At 46.3% G+C, this 22,084-nt stretch overlaps 1 protein-coding gene across 1 annotated transcript in view; it reads right to left on the bottom strand.

Moving 5' to 3' along the window:
• The window catches only part of SPATS1 (spermatogenesis associated serine rich 1), a 42,783-nt gene extending 21,170 nt beyond the window's left edge, over positions 1-21,613 (bottom strand). Inside the window, exons 1-4 of the mRNA XM_018572391.1 lie at positions 21,586-21,613; positions 15,721-15,835; positions 13,574-13,698; positions 8,863-9,027 (exon numbers count right to left, since the gene is read on the bottom strand). Coding sequence (XP_018427893.1) covers positions 8,863-9,027; positions 13,574-13,698; positions 15,721-15,835; positions 21,586-21,613 — 433 coding nt within the window. The remainder of the gene's footprint in view (positions 1-8,862; positions 9,028-13,573; positions 13,699-15,720; positions 15,836-21,585) is intronic.
• Positions 21,614-22,084: the final 471 nt, after the last annotated feature.

Raw genomic sequence — 22,084 nt, forward strand, 5'->3', positions numbered from 1 at the left:
ATATCGGAAAATTGTATACTTACCTTCCATAATTTTCCTTTCCTGGTGCATCGAAGGCAGCACACCATGGGTTAAGGTCCGCCCCTCTTAACCCACAGGACACGTGATAAATTAAGGCTCCTCCAAGCCATCCTCATTCTAGTGAAGAGTCCGAGCCATGGCAGGGAGGGAAAAGATTGGTGTGCTGCCTTCGATGCACCAGGAAAGGAAAATTACGGAAGGTAAGTATACATTTTCAGTTTTCCTGGAGCATCTTGGCAGCACACCATGGGATTTAGAGATCACACAGGGAGGGTAATACCAAAATAATTTATTAACGGTCAGAGCAACCAGAAACAAGTATGCTCCTCCCGAAGTCAACAGTGGTAAGGAGAGCCGGGTCCACCCTATAGTGACTCATAAAAGTATTCCGCGATGACCAGGAAGCGGCCCTGCAGATAGTCTAGGCCGAGACTTTCACGTACGCTGCCCAGGAAGCTGCCATGCCTCTTGTGGAATGAGCCCTTATGTTTGAAGTCCTTTAATCTAGTAAGTCTTTCGGATGAGCTTCACCAGCCAGGCCGCACAGATGCTGCGTTACCCTTTTTGCTTCCACAGGGAAGGACAAGGAGGTTATCCACGAGACGAAAGGATTGCGTTGAACGCAAGTAGGCCTGCAGCGTGCTGGCCACATCGAGCGCATGAGGCTCGCCTGCTTTATCTGTAAATACTGGCAAAACAATGTCTTGATTTAGATGGAACGAGGAGGTAACCTTCGGAAGGAAGGAGGGATGCGTCCGTAGCACCACCCTGTCCAGAACAAATGTGCAAAATGGTTCCGATGCCGCCAGAGCGTGTGACTGGGAGACCCGTTTAGCGGACGTAATAGCCAGTAGAAAGGTGGTCTTGAGGGTGATGTCGCAGAGAGAAACCGTAGAATGCGGATAGAAGGGAGTATGCTGCAGAGCGCCAAGCACAAGAGATAGATCCCATTGAGGAAATAATGATTTGGAGGATGGAGCTTCAGACACCCCTTCAGGAAACGCATAATCAATGGATCCAAGGCCCACCTGAAGCCTAACAGCGCTGAGATGGCCGAAACTTGAACCCGAAGGGAATTCCAGCTGAGGCCCCTTTCCAGGCCTGTCTGAAGGAAAACAAGGACATGATTTACAGTAGGAGTACGGAATTCAAACCCACCGACCATCACTTTCTCAGCGAACTTGTCCCACACTCTCTGGTAAGTAGCGTTAGTTGAGTGTTTTCGTACCTTCAGTAGTGTTGAAATCACCGCTTGGGAGCATCTCATATCCGAGAACTGATCCTGCTCAACCTCCAAGCCATCAGATGGAGTGCTTCTGGAGCTGGGTGCAGGAAGGGGCCCTGAAGTAGGAGATTGCTGTGACCGGGTAGAGGAAGCGGAGGTTCCACGCTCAACTCCAGCAGTGGAGGGACAGTACGGCAAGATGGCAAGGATCACTCCTGGAAATGCAGCCACCCACTGTAGAAACCTCGGTATGAGAGGATAGGGCGGAAAGGCGTACCCCAGAGTGAAGGACCATGGACAGGTCAGAGCATCTGCTGCCACTGCCTGGCTGCATGGAAAGCGAGTTACAAATAGAATGGTCTTGTTGTCAGGGCAGCCGTCAGAAATTTTGGGGCCCCTTACGCGGCTTTAGGCCGGGCCCCCCCACCGCTGGACACGGGCTTAGTGATGCGCTGGACACAGGGCTTAGCGACGCGCTGGACACAGGACCCACCTTAGAGTGACCCTGCAGAGCCCACCATAGATGCTGCACAGCCCATCTGAGACTGTCTATGGTGGGCTCTGAAGGGGTCTCAGGTGGGCTGGTAGGGGCTGCATCCCTCCCTCCTTTCCTTCCTACCTTCCTAGCTCCTCTTACTTGCACACGTGGCCTCGTCTGCCGCCAGACAGGCCAGAAGTGACGTCACGTCACTAACGTGACGTCACTTCCGGCCAGTACAACATCAGACGAACAGCATCGCTGATGGGACCCCAGCTTGTCTCGAAGCCGCTGGAGCGGCAATGCTGGGGCCCTGCGCTGCTAGGGCCAGTCCTCCGCCTCCTCGCCCTTCACCGTTGGCCGATAGTCATGTAAGGGACCCGGACGGGCCCCCCCAGGCTGCCCGGGCCCCTTACATGAGTATCGGCCGTACCCCCTGATGGCTGCCCTGCTTGTTGTTGTAGGGAGTCGCAAACAGGTCGATTTGAGGTAAGCACCAATGATCTGTCACCATGCTGAAGATATCCTGATTCAACTCCCACTCGTGTGGATCCACTGTTGAACGGCTCAGAAGGTCGGCAAGGTAGTTCTGACTGCCGGGGAGGTAAATCGCTGAGAGGTGCCACAGGTGAACCTGAGCCCAATGCATGATCGGCTCGAGCTCTTGCAGCATGGAGCGACTGTGTGTACCCCCTGATGCTGAATGTAGGCGACTGCCGTACGATTGTCGATCTGCAATTGAACGGAACGATGTCGGATGGTCTGGGAGAAGGCAAGAAGGCCCATGAAAGCTGCTCTCACCTCCAGGATGTTGGAGGGCAACCCATGGGCTCGAAAAAGCTCACCTAGTCTAGTCGAGTCAGCTGCAGCCAATCACTCCCGATGGGCGGAGCCTCTATTGCCGACGTGCTCCAATGAGAAACGGAAGACATAAGAGAACGAGCAGTACGGGGAGCACGGCCCTAGGAGAGGCAGAAAGGAATGGCTGAATCTTGGCAAACGCAGAGGCTTCCATCCAACACCCAACTCAATGGACTGACAGCTACATCCTGCACCCAACTCCCTAGAATGACAGCTATATCCTGCACCCAACTCCATGGACTGACATCTACATCCTGCACCCAACTCTCTGGACTGACAGCTACATCCTGCACCTAACACTTTAGACTGACAGCTATATCCTGCACCCAACTCCCTAGACTGACAGGACATCCCACACCCAACTCCATGGACTGACAGCTACATCCCACACTAGGCTGACAACTACATCCTGCACCCAACTCTCTGGACTGACAGCTACATCCTGCACCCAACTCTCTGGACTGACAGCTACATTCTGCACCCAACTCCCTAGACTGACAGCTACATCCTGCACCCAACTCCCTAGACTGACAGCTACACCCCACACCCAACTCTATCAACTGACAGTTACATCCCACACCCAAATCTCTGGAGTGACAGTTACATCCCACACCACACTTCCTGGACTGACAGCTAAATTCAGCACCCAACTCTCTACACTACATGTGAAATGGGGAGATTAGTTGTTTACAGAACAAAGATACCATTGTTTAATGCTTCTAATGTATCTCACAGGAAGTGCCATGGAAACTGCATTCCTGGCAGGATCAACAAGTTACAGATCTTCTCTACTGAAAACGTTCTAAGCCTGAAAAAAAGAAAACGTATGCAGCCACCATATCTTAGGACTGGTAAGGTACAGTATAGCACATTTTTGTTCTTTTGTTTAGTTGATGTTCACAGACACCCGCACACTGCCCCAGATTCCTATTATTCCTATACTTTCTCAGAGAATGATCAAACGTGATCAGTCACTATGGGCAGTAATGTCTTTTGTTACCTTTATTTCTCTGCAGTATTTAAGAGCCAATTCGTAAGATTCATTCACAGACTTTTTTTCCCTCTTGTATTTTTTTTTTACACTTTTGTTAATTTTGGTATGAATTCGCTTCGTTCTCAGGACTACATTATGCATGCACGTAGCTCTAAAGATGAGAAATGACTGCGTTTGCTAAAAGCAATAAACTAAGTGCACTAATATGGTATGCAAGGCAGCTGTTTTTAAACCGATTTTATACTGTAAATGGAAAATCTCCATAACATCATGAGTCACCGAGGCTTCTGAGATTTGACAGGACTGGCAGCTGCACATAGGCAGTATAAATATATATACTTTAACTGCAGCGCCACCACCTGCCAAAAACGTGAATTGCAGCACAGCCATTAACGTACAGTAAGGAAATGAGAGATTTTATCCAGTTAAACTGAAAATCCTGAATTAAGTGGATCTAAAGGCAAGATTTTTTTTGTATTAGAGTAGAGAAGGGTCAAAAACATTTTCTTTTTGCCCCCTGTGTCCTATTGGAGATGTTTTCCCTTTGCTTCCTGACCTATAGCGGTTAGAACATCTGCGTTTAAGCACTGGAGTCTTTGGTTAAAATCCAGGCCAGGATGCTCTCTGCATGGAGTTTTCATGCTCTCCCTGTGCTTGCATGGTAACCTACCATACTGGTAAGTTAATTGGCTCTTGTATAAACTGGCCCTAATGTGGGTGTATATATTGTATATATGCCTGTGCACTAGGAACCTTAGTGTCACCATATTCCAATGCATGTGAGCTAGGAACCTTAGTGTCACCATACTCCAATGCATGTGAGCTAAGAACCTTAGGGTCACCATACTCCAATACATGTGAGATAGGAACCTTAGGGTCCCCATACTCCAATGCATGTGAGCTAGGCACCTTAGGGTCACCATATTCCAAAGCATGTGAGCTAGGCACCTTAGGGTCACCATACTTCAATGCATGTGAGCTAGGCACCTTAGGGTCACCATACTCCAATGCATGTGAGCTAGGCACCTTAGGGTCACCATACTACAATGCATGTGAGCTAGGCTCTTTAGGGTCACCATACTCCAATGCATATGAGCTAGGCACCTTAGGGTCCCCATACTCCAATTCATGTGAGCTAGGCACTTTAGGGTCACCATACTCCAATTCATGTGAGCTAGGCACCTTAGGGTCACCTTACTCCAATGCATGTGAGCTAGGCTCTTTAGGGTCACCATACTCCAATGCATATGAGCTAGGCACCTTAGGGTCCCCATACTCATTTGAGTATGGGGACCCTAAGGTGCCTAACTCACATGCTTATACACACCCACACTAGGACCAATTTAGACAGGATCCGATTAACTTACTGGCATGAAAACCCAAGCAAGCACAGGGAGAGCATGAAAACTCCATGCACAGAGCGACCCAGCATGTGAGCTAGGGACCTTAGGGTCACCATACTCTAATGCATGTGAGCTAGGCACCATAGGGTCACCATACTCATTAGATTATGGTGACCCAAAGGCGCCTAGCTCACATGCATTAGAACAGGGGCTGGAACCTCCAGCTCCAGTTGTGGTGAAACTGCAAATTCCATGATGCATCTGTCTTTGGGAGTCATGCCTGTGGCTGAGAGAATCTTGCAATGCCTCATGGAATTTGTAGTTTCACCACAGCTGGAGGGACGGAGGTTCCCCACTCCTGCAATAGAGTATGGTGACCCTAAGGTACCTAGCTCACATGCATATACACAAAATTGGCCCTAGTGTGGGTGTATATATGCATGTGAGCTGAGCACCCTAGGGTCACCATACTCCAATACATGTGCATTAGACACATTCGGGTCACCATACTCTAATGAATGTGAGTTAGGCACCTTAGAGTCACCATACTCTAATGAATATGGTGACCCTAAGGTCCTTAGCTCACATGCATATATGCACCAACAATAGGGCAGATTCAGACAGGAGCCAATTAATCTACCAGCATGGAAACCCAAGCAATCAACTTTAGATGTACCTACACTTTGTAATATGGGGACATGCTTAAACTGTCTAATCAATGTTTAGCCAACTGGGCAGGTCCTTTGTGCTACATAGTTGTTGGAAGATCTAAAGGTAATTGTACAATCAGATTGTAGCATGTGGGGGTGTGCTATAGATCAGGAGTAGGCCACCCATTTACTCCAGCTGTTGTGAAACTACAAGTCCCATGAGGCATGGCAAGACTCGGACAGCCACAGTTATGACTCCCAGAGGCCTCAGCTTTAGTATTACATGTTAGACATGTGCAGAACAAAAAGATTTGTTTTCAGACAAAACAAATGAAAACGAAAAACGTTTTCATTCATTTGGTCAAAGGAAACTAATTTTTATGTTGTTTCGGATTCGCAGGCAACGAGCCTCTTAATCCAAAAGCGCACACTGAAACCGTAGAACGTGCGGCGGCCATGTCGGCCGCCGGTGCGTTCTGTGCATGTGCACCACCATTTTGGAGTTGATCTTGGTCTACACCAAGATGGCTCGCCCTCATGTTCGAGCACTGCCATCTTGGTGTATACCTAGATCTACTCCAAGATGGCGCCTGCGGCCATCATTCAGCATGTGACATCACCGTCATGTGACGTCACACAATCCGCCTCCAAGATGGTGGCGGGCATGCGCAGAACACACCGGTGGCCAATATGGTTGCCGATGTGTTCTGAAAACTAATTAATGTATGCCTAATTATTGTTTTAGTATATTCGGGCATATGTTACATTTGTTATTTCAGATTCGGACGAAACGTTGAATCAACTGACTTTCGTTGATTTGCAGGTTCGTCCGAATCTGAATGCACATGTCTTTCACATGTATATACTGTATATGGCTCCCATGTTGCCATGACCAAAATTCATGTTCAGACCCATTCGGATGCATTAAACACATCTGATTGGCCAGATTTACCTTTGCAGTATAACAAATCCAATCATTTAGAGGCGGGATGAAAGGTTCCGTGCAGTAAAACACTTTTGATAGCTGAATAAATCATTTTTAATAGAGGTCTATACATCAAGACCAAAAAGAGGACAGCTGAGGGGTAAAGAGGAACAGAGGGATTTGGTTGCAATACGAGGGCCAGCTGGGATCTATGGTGAATGTGCAGCATGTAAAGTGTTAGCTTTCAGTGCTATATAAATGTCTGTAATATTATAACCTCCAGGGTGGCAACCACAGATCATGGGGCCCCATAGCAAAATTTTGAAGGGGTCCCCCAGCAACTCCCTACTGTCATTGACAATAAAGTCAGGTAGCAGGAGAGCTGCCTGCATAGCCCCCCTAGTACAGGTGAAACTCGAATAATTAGAATATTGTGCAAAAGTAATTGCAGTAATTGCTGCAAAAGAGGCCCAAACCAAGTACTGAGTACATATGCATGCTTGTACTTTTCAGAGGTCCGATATTGTTCTATGTACAATCCTTGTTTTATTGATTGCATGTAATAATCTACTTTTTTGAGCTTGTGGATTTGGGGTTCTTGGGGTTTTCATGAGCTGTAAGCCATAATCATCACAGTTATGACAAATCACGGCTTGAACTATCTTGCTTTGCATGTAATGAGTCTATCTCATATATTAGTTTCACCTTTTAAGTTGCATTAGTGAAATAAATGAACTTTGCACGATATTCTAATTATTCGAGTTTCACCTGTATATCTGATGTCAGCTCTTAATGATTAATAATGTCAGCAGCAATCCTTATTGGGGCCCCCTTCCACCGCCAGGCCCCATAGCAGCCGCATGGGCCGCTATGGCTATTGTTACGCCACTGATAACCTCCTTATGACGTTGCTCATTGCCTGGTAGCCATGCTGATCCTCTGCTGTCTAAGACTGGCCATACACCTATGAATTTTTGTCGGTCAACCCGCAGGCTGAAAGAAAAAAATTTACCTGATTCTTCCATCAACACAAACAGCATATCCATCGAGGAATCACCGCTGTTTACATTGTATTCTGAATACCCGGTCAGAGCAGGGAGCTCATTGGCTGCCGGCTCCGATCATAGGAAGATTTTCCAGTCAGCTCCTTCGATCAGCTGATCGAGGAATGCAGGCTGAAAGGGAGCCGACAGCCCCACACACTTTACGATTTTTATGCGGTACATAAAAAAACGGCCTAATTTCGGCCAGTGTATGGGCACCTTAAGTCACAAACCTGGAACAAGCATGCCTGTGATATTAGAATACTCAATCTGCATACTTGTCCCGTGTGTGATTGAAAAATACTAAAGCCATTGGACCATTATGCAACAGGTAACATCTGAAAGCAGAGGAGTCCCGAGGCTGGGTGACACCCGGAGCGGAGAACGGGTGACACCCCGCCGTGACTTTATCGCACGAATGCGTGTGACGTTGCCGCACGCATGCGCGATGACGTCATTGCGCATGTGCGGTTATCTTATTGATCTTGGTGATGGACGCCGGCAGAGAGAGGAGGGGACTTTCACCCGGCGGGATGGGGTATGCCGCCGGTTCCCCTCCTCTCTCTCCTGACACTGTCGGGCTCTCAGTCCGTGACTTTTCATAAGGGGTGACACCAAAATGACTGACACCCCTCCAATGGTGGCACCCGGGTGCAGGCCGCACCCCCCTTGTTACGCCACTGTCTAAGAGAACAACAATTTGGGGATAGGAAAGGTAAAAGGGAGAAAAGGGCATGAAAGGTAAATCAGTGATGAAATGAAGAATGTATTACAAGTAAATGATCAGTGAGCGCTCAGAGAGCATCATTATACATGAACAGCCTGCCCGCTATAACAGGCTACACATGCAGGTGGCGCTAACTCCGGGGACATTGACAAACTACCCATCCAGAGGCGTTCCCCGCACACTGTAAGGGTCACATGCTCATTTGTTGTCTAGGAGAACATTAAACAACAGTGGTACTTACCTTAATTGTCCCTTCCCCAGCATCAGGTGATCTCCTCTTCCTTCCTGCCTTCTGGGGGCCCTTGGCATCTCCACTCACAATGCAAGAGTACTGGTCCTGCATTGTACCTCATGTGGTCAGAGCGCCAAAGAGAAGCGGCTTCGGGACCCGGTAGCACGGAGGAGAGCAGCGAGGGATAAGGTAAGTAAAAATGGTGTTTAATGGTACCCTGGACAAAAACGAACATTTAACCCTTGCAATGCTAGCGGAGCCTCACTGCATGGGTAGCTTTCAAATGCCCCCGTAGTTCAGCTTCCAGTCTGGCTGTACTGAGGCCCTACTAAATGAAATTTGTACTTCATTCTGCTGCATTACCTTTCTTTTTCCTTCCCAAACAGGTCGGTAACACCTGTACACGTGAGGACGCCTGACTGCTTTGGTGAACTCCGTCAATAACGCAGCGCTTGCCGGTGTGATAAGTGAAGGGCAATCCGAAGTTTGGGTAAAAACTCCATTCTGCTCCACCGGCCAAACCTCTTCCTGTAAGATACAGAATAAACAAGATGTATTTCCTTTACTTACAATGCACATGGCCCACCAGCACCACTCGTAGGTCAAAATCCAACTCTAATCAGCCATAGAGCCGCCATGGTCCAAAAAGCACATCCATCTCATAAGGACCCATAGGGGTCTATTTATAAACAATTCTCAAAGCAATGCGTCCTGTGAATCTCTGCGGACATTCTTTGTGTGAATAAGGGCAAAAACAGCACACTCAAAGGCCTCATTCACACGAGAAAAGGCCAGCACCTACAGCTACGTGCTGCATGCACGGCCGTATCGGGCAGCTCCCGGGAAGGACAGGTGCTGCGTGTGATTAGTACGCAGCCCCTGTCCTTCTCTATGGGACTACGCGGCCGTACGCCACCCGACGCTCACCCCAAGTGCAGGCCAATATGGGTGCGGGTGTCCTGGCTCGGACGCAGACAAGATCCATCCTATCAGCGTATGAGTACGGACACTCGCACCCACACGGACATGCAGGGCGAGTGTAGGGTGGCGTATGGCCGCGTACTCACATAGAGAAGGACAGGGGCTGCATACCAATCACACGCATCACCTGTCCCTACCGGGAGCTGCTCGGTACAGCCCTGTACGCAGCACGGAGTTGTACGTGCTGGCCTTTTCTTGTGTGAATAAGGCCTTAGTATATTTTCCTTTCAGGACAAATGTAATATTTGGAAAATACAACATTGTGGCCACTAGATGGAGATGAAGAGCATCGGAAATATATTTCCTCTGCTCCTTAGAGCACTGTAGATACTGTATTATGGCAACTAGATTGTGCTGAGGAGATATAGGACATAAATAGGTATTTTCTTATGCCCCTCTGCTCCATCTAGTGGCCATAATGCAGTATTACATTACTTTACTTTCAACCTGAAAAACAACTATACTACAAACATCCATTTTTGTCTCAGTTTGCACAGAATGAAGATTCACAGAGATTTGCAGTGGGAACGGCTCTGTGAATTGTTTATAAATAGACCCTTTAGTGCATGGTCAGAGATCACATATATTTAGTTATTATTGCGATTGTTTAGGGTCCATTTACTTCGACGGGGTGTTAAAAAAAAAGAATACTATGCTCTTTTTCCCAGCATGCCTTGCGTTGAAAAAAATATAAGACAGTGTCTTATTTTCGGGGAAACACGGTAGACAGCGCACCACAATGCATGTGCACACTGCGGTGAACAGATGGGAGCGATCTATGCTTTGCTGTGCTCCACATTGTAAAACATTTTTGTACAAGGAATGGGTACAGCAAAGCATAGAACGCGCACGTCTGTTTTTTCGCAGTGCACTATAGTGCACATGCATTGTGGTGCGCTGCCTATGTGCTTCGGGATGCCATCTCCCCCAATGCACTTGGTTTTGTACACTACCGTGTGTTATGGTAACATACGGTAACGTGCATTTTACCTCCCCCTACCACAATGCAATAGCGTGAATAGGACCCAAATCTCAGCAGCTTCAGGGAACTTGAACGTTAATGTTCATTATATGCTAAACACCACATATTAACGTGTGTGCCACAGCTAACCGCAGTGCATTGAAACAATAAGAATGAGTGCATTGCTTCCAAACCGTCAGACCTGACTGATAGGCTTGGGGCAGTAATGACACAACCCTTGTGCAGGATTGCTAAACAGAAGGCATAAAGGAAATCTGGCTGCCCCCATGTAAATTATAATTACAACTTCTATAAACTAGAATCATGTTTAAAAAAAAAAAGAAAATAGCCAAGATCTGGTCACTTTACATATACTGTGCACAATATCTAATCAGAAAACTTTAGATTCCCATTGATACATGTGTTCCTTCTGCTGCTGGAACTTTCAGATAACTGGGAGCACACACATTAGCTGTCAGATGGCGCCACCTGATGGATGCAATAGAGTATTACACAATACAGCTGTGGCAAGCTACAAAAAATAATCTGATCTGATATGGATATTGCACATTAAAGCCACTGGGTCAGTATTGCAATTGGCATTTAAAGATGGAGGTCAGTACAGAATATCCTATATTTTTTCTTTAACAGACCTTTGGACTTTTAAAGAAGACTTGCAAGGAAGATGAACGTTTAGTGAATATTGAAAGCTGAACTCCAGGCAGATATAAAAGACACAAATGCCGCTCTAATGTATCATTACATTTATTTTTTTAATGCAAACAATGTAAGGTCTCATTCACAGGGGATAATTAGGTCCGGCAGCGGATTCTTTGGCTGGGATCACAGGTGGTGGCAGACATCTGTGGCTGCTCAGCCTAAACAAAGCAATGACAGGCTGACTGGAGCTGCAGCTGTCCGCTGCTATTGTTATGTATCTGCATATCCAGTGGTTACCTGTGTATACGGTACCTAGGGTGGATACAGATTGCATCCAGAGTGAGTCATCTGCCCCCAGCCTCAGGTAATCGCTGGATGTACAGGCTGAGCGGTGTCACGCCCTGTCTTAGTGAGTGTATAGTTCTGGATCTCAGCTGCAGAGTTTTTAAGGAGTAGGACTCAGTATGAGAGGTGTGATGGTAATTCAGGCTTGAACCTCTGGCGTCGCTCACAATCTAACGGTGAGTTAGGGTTCGTGCATCATATACCGTGTAACCTATCAGGGGGGCCAGTAGTGGCTATTACTTCATAGGCCACTACAATGCAAGTGTCTAGATTTAACGTAACTTAGGCAAGGAAAACTAGATTGCTTCAAGCATCAAAAACAATATAGAAGTTCGTTAGTACGTTTTTTGGATGACAGCAGGTACTACGGATCAGTCCAGGACATGCACAGGGTGATACGACACAGAATACTGCAACAATGAAGTCAATGGGGTTCACAGGCGTAACATCAGCAGGAGAAATGCATTAGCATATGGGCTGCAGTTTACAGGTGCAGAGTACTTGCAGTTTTGCTGAGTGTAGCTCCCAGAGAGGCGGCTAGTGTAGGTCCTCCTGTCAGGCTGTGGCTGAAGAAAGGATGTCCTGGATCCAAGGAGCTTCCGTAGGGCTGGCTAAATTGGTCCTGAATGATGGTTAGCAGGGCGTTCGATCCTCAATAGTGGAACGCCTTGCTAACCTTTCATGGATGTTTAAATAGCCCGTGGGCGCGGGAAACGGACGGAAAGCATAGTGCCGCTTCCGCGTTCCAGGGTGGAACGCATCGGCCGGCGTCATAGTGAGGAGGCGTGACGGCGGTTATGCACTTCCTGGTGCGTTCCACCCTGGAACGCACACTCGCTGCCGGGCGCCGCGGAAAACCCTTACAAGCGGCCTCAACTATCTGGGACCACCCATGATTCCAACAGCAAGAATACACTGCTAGACTTAATTAGTGTGTGTCAGGGCTCGTTCACATAATATGCGTTTGGGCTTGCCAGCCATTTTTTTCCAGTGTAGCCCGAATGAAAGCCACCTTGTCATGGGTGACAGTTCACACCACTGCGCACTGGTGGTGTGCGCTTAAAAAAAGTATGGCATGCAGTACTTTTTTAAGCGCACCACAGTGAGATGCGGTACCACGGTGAGCCCATAAAACCTATTTTTGTTAGGACTTTATTGAAATGTCAGAAGTGATATTTTAATAAAGTTCTCACAATAAAAAGAAACAGTGCATTGGGTCTTGATTGAGCGTAATGGCACAGTTGGGCACACGCACACCAGCAGCCGTGCAGTTAAGTGTGGCTGCTGGTGTGAACAAGCCCTGAATAATGCCTCAGTACCTGAATTTCACTTGGTATCAGCCTCTTGTAGTGCATGGTGGAAGTTCCCCTCGTTATGCAGAGATTTCCACTGACATCCAGTTGTGTCTCTGGGATTTATAAAAATGAACCCTTGTAGCTTCTCCAAACTGCAAGAGTTAAGTGCACATTTTGGTCTAGGGCGCGAAAATAAAGAAGATACTCACCTGATCCTCGGTCCTGCGGCAGTGACCACTTCTCTCTCTCCCTCTCCATTCTGGCTGTGATATGTCTCTTGGTGTCCTCATATCTAATGGACTGCATTAGATGTGATGATGTGACAGGTCCTTAGACTGCTGGAGCCCAGGGAAAAGGGGCTGAGGGCACTAGTCTAGCAATCCGGTGGGACTGAGGATCAGGTGAGGATTTCTTCTTTCCCGGGCTCTGGTGGTCTAGGAACCCATTATATCATCATGTCTAACGCAGTCCATTCGATGTGAGGAGACTGAGGGACAAATCACAGCTGGGGCAGAGGCAGGGAGAGGCCAGCGGCCACTGCCGCAGGACCAAGGATCGGACAAGTATATCTTCTTTACTTTCGCCCCTAGACCAACACGAGCACTTAACCCTTGCATTGCAGGGGTAGCCCCACTGCAAGGGGTGTTAATTCTTTAAAAATCCGGGAGTTCTTCTCTAATTTTACTCACTGCATCCAATACTTAAAAACATATTTGCAAGAGTTACACTTTAAGATAGGAAGAGAATACGAAAACAAAATGCCGTTAATTAACTGAACTTCCCTAGACCCTAGATAATATCCATACTGAATATGTGAATTAATGATGCTTACTTGGATAAGAACGCTGAAGTCTGATTCGATCCGGGAATTTGTTGTCTTTGATGTGAGGCAGTGGAGCATCTGAGTATCTTGGAGAGGGCAACCATCGTACAGAAGGTTTCCAGTCTAGATCACAGCTGTAAAGAACAAGTTGCAATAGAGAATTTAGCTACAGGCCGAGTACACAATGGGACTGGACTTCCCCTCAGACACCAATCAGATCTATACATGTCCAGTAACTTGTAACGGTATGGATATCTGTGTGTAGATAGTAAAAAAGCATTACTGCGTCAAGTCTTGTGATAAACCTGGCACCATGGATTGCCGGGTTAGCCTAGTGAAACCGGAGCTGTTAAAACTAGAAGGCACCAATGACCTAACAACATATTCACCCTAAGTGGAAGCTCTTGGCTCTTTAAATTTAGTGTTGCTGGAACTGTAATCAGTCTGGGTGATTTGTAGCCTGTGATCATTTGGTTATTCCTAGGTGTTCTGCTGTTGTCTGCACCTTCCTGTAGTGGGATGTGACCCTGCCACAGAGTGGGGCAGCCAATGGGAAAACATTGGGAGTGTTTCCGCCACACCAGCCAATCATTAGGAATTTCATGGCCAGTGGTGCATGCTGCGGAAGTGCATAAATACTCAATAATTGTTATGTTCTCAAGGCAGTCTGCCCCCAGGCCTAGCCTCAGGGTAGGGTGTACACAGATAGAGAAGCTATCTAGGCCTGAAGTCTGCAGGAGGCCAGATGTGGACCCAGGTGGGGTCTGGAACGTACTGGGGTGGAGAACCAAAGGAGCCCTTTGTCTGGTTCTAGAGGTACCAAAAGAGCCAAGATGTTATGGACCTCAGGAAAGTCCGGTGTCTCTCTCATGGAAGATCTCAACTATGTCCTCTATCCAGTTGTGTTTCTATTACACAGTGTCATCCTCCGCTCAACATAAAGTGAAATTAAAGTCAAACTTTTTTTCCCCACTTCCCAATCCTGCTGTAGGGACTTACCTTAAATGACGCCTCTTAATCCAATCTTCTTCTTCTTTTCTGTAGTTTTTAGCTGTCCCTCCAGCGCTGGTGCCGGTCTCCGATCCAGCGCTGACTCCTCTGTCCTTCTCTTCTCTCATGTCCCACGGGGGTCTGTGCGGGTGCATGCTGATCCATAGACGTACCTTGTGTCTCTACTCGTGTCCCGGCCGAACATCTGAACTGCACATGCGGCCGCCCGAGAAATTTTCAGATGTTCGGACCGGAGTGCGTGGCGGAGACACAGGTAAGTATTAACCCTTTGAAAAAGTTTTTTTCAAAATCGTTTTGCATATATCTACTGCTTGCTTGCCGAAGATATATGTAAAAACATTCGAGGGTTTAATAACCCTTTATGTATTCCTGCACTGGAAGGAAGCTGGAAGGGACTTGTGAATCTGTATTCCTCAGGTGTCTGCAGCCCTATTTTCTCCCTCTGCCTGTTTTGCTGTTGGTTCTTATTAAAGCATTATATAAATTCTAATGCGACTTGCATCCTATTTTACTCCACACATCCCACATTCCAGATAAAGATCCATCCCTGAGGTTAAATGTCAGCCCCTCCTGCCTATAAAATCCAGTGTGGTGCTACAACAGCTTTTGATATTTTCCATGGGAAAAAAAAAATCCATACTTAATCTGAATTACATACATTTTATCTGGAAGTCAAACATGAAAAAAATTTAATTAAACTCTGTATCTCCTTAGGCAACTGATCCATAAAATTAATCCCATTGAAGAAAATTCCTTATTTCATATGACATTTCTGTATATATTTTACTATATTTGACTTTACTTCCTTTAAATCTAACGTGTATCCTGCTCCACTCCATCTGGCGCACCTCACCCCGATTGCGAAAAGCGAACAAACAACCTACCATAGGTGAGTACATCACCTTTTCTCTCTCACCCTGCTTCACCACATTTATTGCGCCAGGTAGTGGCGCTTCCTTCTCCAATTTTTGTTTCCCTTTAGTACATTTGTTGGACACCACGGTCCGAACACAACGGAAGCCGCACCCCCACATAGCACGCTCCAATCACAAACGAGGCACCCACCAAGTATCACCGTTTACCCCACCTCTGACGAGCGCCGCACATGGGGTAAAACTCTTTCAACTTTTAATGTTATTACTTACTTAGGGTAAGTGAATGCAGCGTTGTGGATAACAGGTAAGCAGATTCCTTTACCATGCTCTTCTTCAGGATGGGAGTGGCTGTCATACTGGTGGGAATAGCAAACTTCTCCATCATCTGAAACACATTTAGACCACTTTTCTTATTTTATGGGGAAAAAAAAGTCAACTGACCTACTAATACCTTGGTCCTCAGGCCTATTAGTTGGAATCCCTGCTGTAGTTGAAAACCAAAACTGAGCATGTTTTGTGTCTTGGTGTTGGTGTGGTACCATTCATTTTGATTTATTCTCAATGGCACCTCAACACACCTAGCCAACAGATGAGCACTGTGTGTTATGGTGCACAGGCAGAAATACTACAGTCACCTTTTTTGGTGCGTTGGTAGCTTAAAGCAACACACATTAACATGTGTGTGCTAACTCATTGTAATGGTGCAAGGAGGCCCTCAAAGTAACCCTGTTGCTCTACTAAACATTCACAACCGAGAGTTACCTGTAAAAAAAGAGAACATATACTAACCATTCCCACTATCAAGGCCTTTGAACGCTGCTTTGTTCAGTAGAAATTATACCCCAAAGGTTGCTGGTAAAACCAACATTTTCAGGAGTTTCGATATGCTGGGTACCCCACAGCTCTCATTGGTGCCCTGACCTTCACGTCACTACTGTATCCTGTAATAATGTGGAGGTCAGCAGCGGGAGGATATATGAGCAATCAGGTTTATTATTATTATTATTATTATTATTATTAAGGATGTAGAGGGCCAACAGTTTGTGCTGCAAGATAAAAGGAGACAGTACAGTTAAAAAAATCAGAAGGCTAGAACTGTCCTGCTCTTGGGAGCTTACAGTCTAAAAGGAGGGATGAGTGATGCAGAAGGTAATACCTGTGTGGGGATGAGTGGTTTGAGAAAGTGAAAGGTCAGTTGTTAGATAGAGGCTCCAAGAAGCCAGATAACAATGGTGGGCTTTATGTATTGGAAATAGAGAGAAGAACCTTCAACAAGTGTTTTTGTGAACTCTTCTACTGCATTACTAACAGGTGAGCAAAATTAATTCCTAGATCAGCAGACTACCAAAAAAATAATGGCACAGTAAATTGTATACGTACACCTGAATACAAAAATGGCAAAACCACAGAGGCTAGGTGCCAACCTGGGAACTATAGGCCGGTCAGTCTAACATCGGTAGTTTGCAAAATGCTAGAGGGCATAATAAAGGATTATCTGGTAGAATTTGTTCAGGAAAACGGCATAGTTAATGACAATCAGCATGGGTTCAGGAAAGATCATTCCTGCCTAACTAACTTGCTAACTTTTTATGAGGGGGTAAGTAGAGATATGGACGGAGGGAAGCCGGTAGATGTGTTATATCTGGATTTCTCAAAGGCTTTTGATACGGTACCACACAAACGCTTGCTGCACAAGGGCTATGGGCAAAGTATGTCTGTGAAGGTTCTGAGTAAGTAGATTGCAAGTCCTGTATTTCAATGGTTAAAGTCTACATAAAGGCAACGGTTTTATTTGGATAGAGTAGGGAGGGTTTGACCTTCTGATAAGTGTTGGGGATATTCACACATTTATTGTCACTAAGACAGAAAGTAACGAAAGTCCAAATTGGACACATTTTCCGATGGCAAATGCCCAATACGGAAATTCCCCTCACTTTCACTTTTGGTTGACAATGCTGCTCCGTCATTCTGCTTTACTATTCCTCTTGGAATGGCATGCATCAGGATGGGCTTCCTGAGGGTGACAACAGTGGACTATAATCAAGTAATATGTTTTGAAATGGCCACTTATAGTTCCCATCAGAAGCCTGTGTGACAAATTCAAGGCGCTCTCGCTTCACCAGACTTTCACTTTTATAAACAACCTGAATCTCTCGATAGGATAGACTGGTAGTATACTGTGAACTCCAACGCTAACCCAAAATTCAATCCCTCCAATCTGTCAGCATTGTGGTCCTCTCCACAGCCCTCTGGATACCTCCATCTTACCAATTCTTTCAGAGTGACACTTGGAAATTAACCAAGGTAACCATGTCAATCTGGAACATGGTCCATAAACATTTTAACCTCTCTTACAACACTACACTTCCCCCTCTAGCTGGGCCTCACAACTTTCCACTGGGCCTTAGGGACTCAGGATTGAACAAATGGACCTCTATACTTTACCTTTATGACATTAACGGTGGCCCCAACATATTCAATCTTCACCAATTGAGAGACTGCGGGAGAACTCAACCCCCTAGACTTCTGAAGATATCGCCAACTCCGTGACCTTACTGATTCATTGCCAAAGCCTCTTTTTGTATGATGGACCTCAACCCCATAGAGAGGCACTTCTGTCAACAGCTACTACACCAACCCATGGGGGTCTCAACATTTTACAAAATACTGCTCTATCTTTAATCCTCACATTAAACTGGCTACCTATCTCAATGGAAGAAGGAGTTTCAACACACGCACTTGGATGAGCAAAAGAAAAAAAGATTAATGCTGATGACAACCTTTTCCTCTAGCACAAACTTCAAATTGATATCCAGATGGCACCATACTCCTGGTAAGTTGAGCTCTGACACATTCCTGAAAGTGCTGGAGGAGGTGTGGCTCAAAAGAAACTTTCTCCAGGGGCGACCCTGGAAAAGCACCCTCATTATGGCTGCCTGGTAGTTGATGCACCACATCCACTGGAACTCAGCCATAACCCAGTGGAGTTTCCTTCTCTGCAGTGGTTAGTTGCTGGAACTGCCAATGTCCAAACAACCAATGACATCACATGTGTTCCCTCATCCACGGTATTACAAGAGGATGGAAAGGGAACTTCCTCCATCCAGACCTACAGCTTGCTACCGCCTTCTGCCTGCCTGGTGCTAAAAGGTACAGGGGCACTTTGATGGGGAAACCTGATGTAAGGGGGCACGCTGATGGGGACACCTACTGTAAGGGGGCACTCTGATGGGGACACCTGATAACATGGGCACTCTGAAGTGGACACCTGATATAAGGGGGCACGCTGATGGGGACACCTACTGTAAGGGGGCACTCTGATGGGGACACCTGATAACATGGGCACTCTGAAGTGGACACCTGATATAAGGGGGAACTCTGATGGGTACACCTGATGTAAGGGGGCACTCCGATGGGTACACCTAATGTAAGGGGGCACTTTGAAGTGGACACTTGATCTAAGGAGGCACTCTGATGGGGACACCTGATGTAAGGGGGCACCCTGATGGGGACACCTGATATAAGGGGGCACTCTGATGGGGTCACCGGATGTAAGGCAGCACCCTGATGGGGACACCTGATGTAAGGCTGCACCCTTATGGAGACACCTGATGTAAGGGGGCACTCTGATGGGGACACCTGATATAAGGGGCACCCTGAAGGGGACACCTGATGTAAGAGGGCACACTAATGGGCACACCTGATGTAAGGCAGCACCCTGATGGGGACACCTGATGTAAGTGGGCACCCTGATGGGGACACCTGATGTAAGAGCTCTTACATCGGGTGTCCTCATCAGGGTGCCCCCTTACATCAGGTGTCATCCTCCTGACCAGACCTCTGTGAATTCAATACCTCTGCTCTGTACCTGTGTTCTCATACAATGGCCTTGGTCACCTGGGTAATGTCACAGACTAATCAGACAGCTTTTTCTGTTCTGTATACCTGGTTATGCAACCTCTGTATCCATGACTAAATAACAATTTCATTGAAATGAAAGCAGAAAACCCTGAGACTGCTGCTGGTGCTGTGTGCCGCCATCCTGGATGTGGTGACTGCAGCCCCAGCAGACTCAGAGCTGTCACTGAAGTCAATAACATTCCCCTTCTCTCTTCTCTAGGCAGCTACATATTTAGGGAGGTAAGAGGAGAAGCGGAGAAGCTGGGCCAGCACAGACAGTAATTCGACACTCCCAGAAGGGGAGAGGGCTATGATGTGCAAGGAGGGAGGGGGCTGTGCTAAGGAATAGACTCTGGCGTGGTCAGAATTTCTAGTAGGTTGAAAGACACATTGAAGTGAATTAAGAAATCAATTATGGAAATGAAATACGCTGCAAGTAAGAATTTACATTATTTCTGTACGTTTACCTAAAAATTGGTGTTGGGATCTCTTTTAGGGTTAATTTACATGATAAGATGTAAATGGCAACGCCTGCTGTGTTAAGGCAGCTTGTGCTCTTTAATAAACAAACATTTGTCCCTGCATTATTTTTGGAAACATGGTACACTGCTCTGTCCAGAGTTTTCGGTGCTTTTTATGTACATGAGCATTTGAGTGGCATAAAGAATAAATGGCAACGAACCCCAACCGACACACACAGAACATTACCCTGCATTGCAGTAGCACACGTTACCATGCAGGCTTTAACATGCGTTAATATATGTGCTATGGTGTGAACCATAACCAAGGCTTTTTCAGGTCACAATACAACTTACAATCTAATCATACAATCTGTGTACAATCAACTTCCAATTGACCAAATCTATGTAATATAAGATCTGCCCAATCCATCCAATCAATGTGTATCCAGTCTGCAACGCACATGTCCTGCATAGTTGTTGATAGATCTAAAGGAGAACAACATACAATATACAATCTCCTTTAGAGCTACCATCCACTATGCAGTACAACAGTCTGCCCAATGTGATACTAATGCAATTGTTTAGGTTTGTCCTAAGGGGGCACTCTGATGGGGACATCTGATGTAAGGGGGCACTCTGATGGGGACATCTGATGTAAGGGGGCACTCTGATGGGGAACACTAATATAAGGGAGCCCTCTGATGGGGAACACTAATATAAGGGAGCACTCTGATGGGGAACACTAATGGAAGGGGGCACTCTGATGGGGAACACTAATGTAAGGGGGCACTCTGATGGGGAACACTAATGTAAGGGGGCACTCTGATGGGGAGCACTAATGTAAGGGGCACTCTGATGGGGGACACTAATGTAAGGGGGCACTCTGATGGGGAACACTAATGTAAGGGGGCACTCTGATGGGGAGCACTAATGTAAGGGGCACTCTGATGGGGGACACTAATGTAAGGGGGCACTCTGATGGGGAACACTAATGTAAGAGAGCACTCTGATTGGGAACACTAATGTAAGAGAGCACTCTGATGGGGACACCTGATGTAAGGGTAATTCAAGTCAATTCCATCGCACTCTGATGGGGAATACTAATGTAGAGGGGGGCACTCTGATGGGGACATCCGATGTAAGGGGGCACTCTGATGGGGACACCTAATGTAAGGGAGAACTCTAATGGGGAAACCTAATGTAAACAATTACATAGTTTTGATAGGGAGATTGTGCAGTGGTTGTACAATCAGATTGCATAATGTATGGCCAGCTTTATATCTAACAACAACTATTTGTGTTCCAGACTGGATACAAATTGATTGAATGGATGAGGTCGGTCCTCATATTACATAGATTGATAGGTAAACATAAAAAACGTGCATCTCATTAAACACAGTTTTAGTAAATATGAAGTAGATTGTACACAGGTATTGTACAATTAGATTGTAATGTTACAACCAGTTAAGGAGATGATCAGACTAAACCCATGTTGCCCAGCTGCTCCCTAACTGAAGAAATCATGAAGAAAGATAAAAATAAGCCATCGCCATATTATTATACAGCAAGTATAAAAATTAGAAAAGGCAAAATATGAAATAATGTTTTAAGACTTTTAAGATTATTCAGATTTAGTCAGTTAATTTATAAATGTTTTCACACAAGGATTCACACAATTTTTACACAGGATGCACAATTTTTTCCCCAGTTTTGTCCTAAAACCTGCAGCCAGGCAAGAGTCGGCATCAATGTGAATACCGGATGACAGACCTACCTTGGGGGGGCGGGGGGTCCGGCGGCATTGTCATGACTTCCGCAGCTCGTCTATACGGGAGATCAGCTCTTCCCCAAAGCTGTGTACACAGCCCGGCACACTCATCTGTATGTACACAGAGCTGACAACTCGACCTTCTATGTGAACAATGGAGTGTCCAAGGAAACCACCGAGCAAACACCAGGAGCCAAATAATGTACGACAGGAAGAGAACCTGCCAATCCAGATCCACCGTCTACAGGACGACCGGGGAATGTAATATAGTATATCACTACATTGTAGAATAACATAGAAACAGCATATATTGCAGACATCCCAACTCTCCCGGACGCTCCGGGAGTCTCCCGCTATTGGATAGCGGCTCCCGGGAGAGAAACACTTCCTCCCGGAAAGGTTTAATCTGCTCGATCGAGCAGATTAAACCTTTCCCTGCGATCGTTTTTTCTGACATCGGGAGTCGGGGCCCGACCGTCAGTCAGAAAAAAAAAAAAAAAGGCAT

This window comes from Nanorana parkeri, unplaced genomic scaffold (genome assembly GCF_000935625.1).
Source record: "Nanorana parkeri isolate BGI_ZX_2015 unplaced genomic scaffold, ASM93562v1 scaffold2017, whole genome shotgun sequence".
NCBI lineage: Eukaryota > Metazoa > Chordata > Amphibia > Anura > Dicroglossidae > Nanorana > Nanorana parkeri.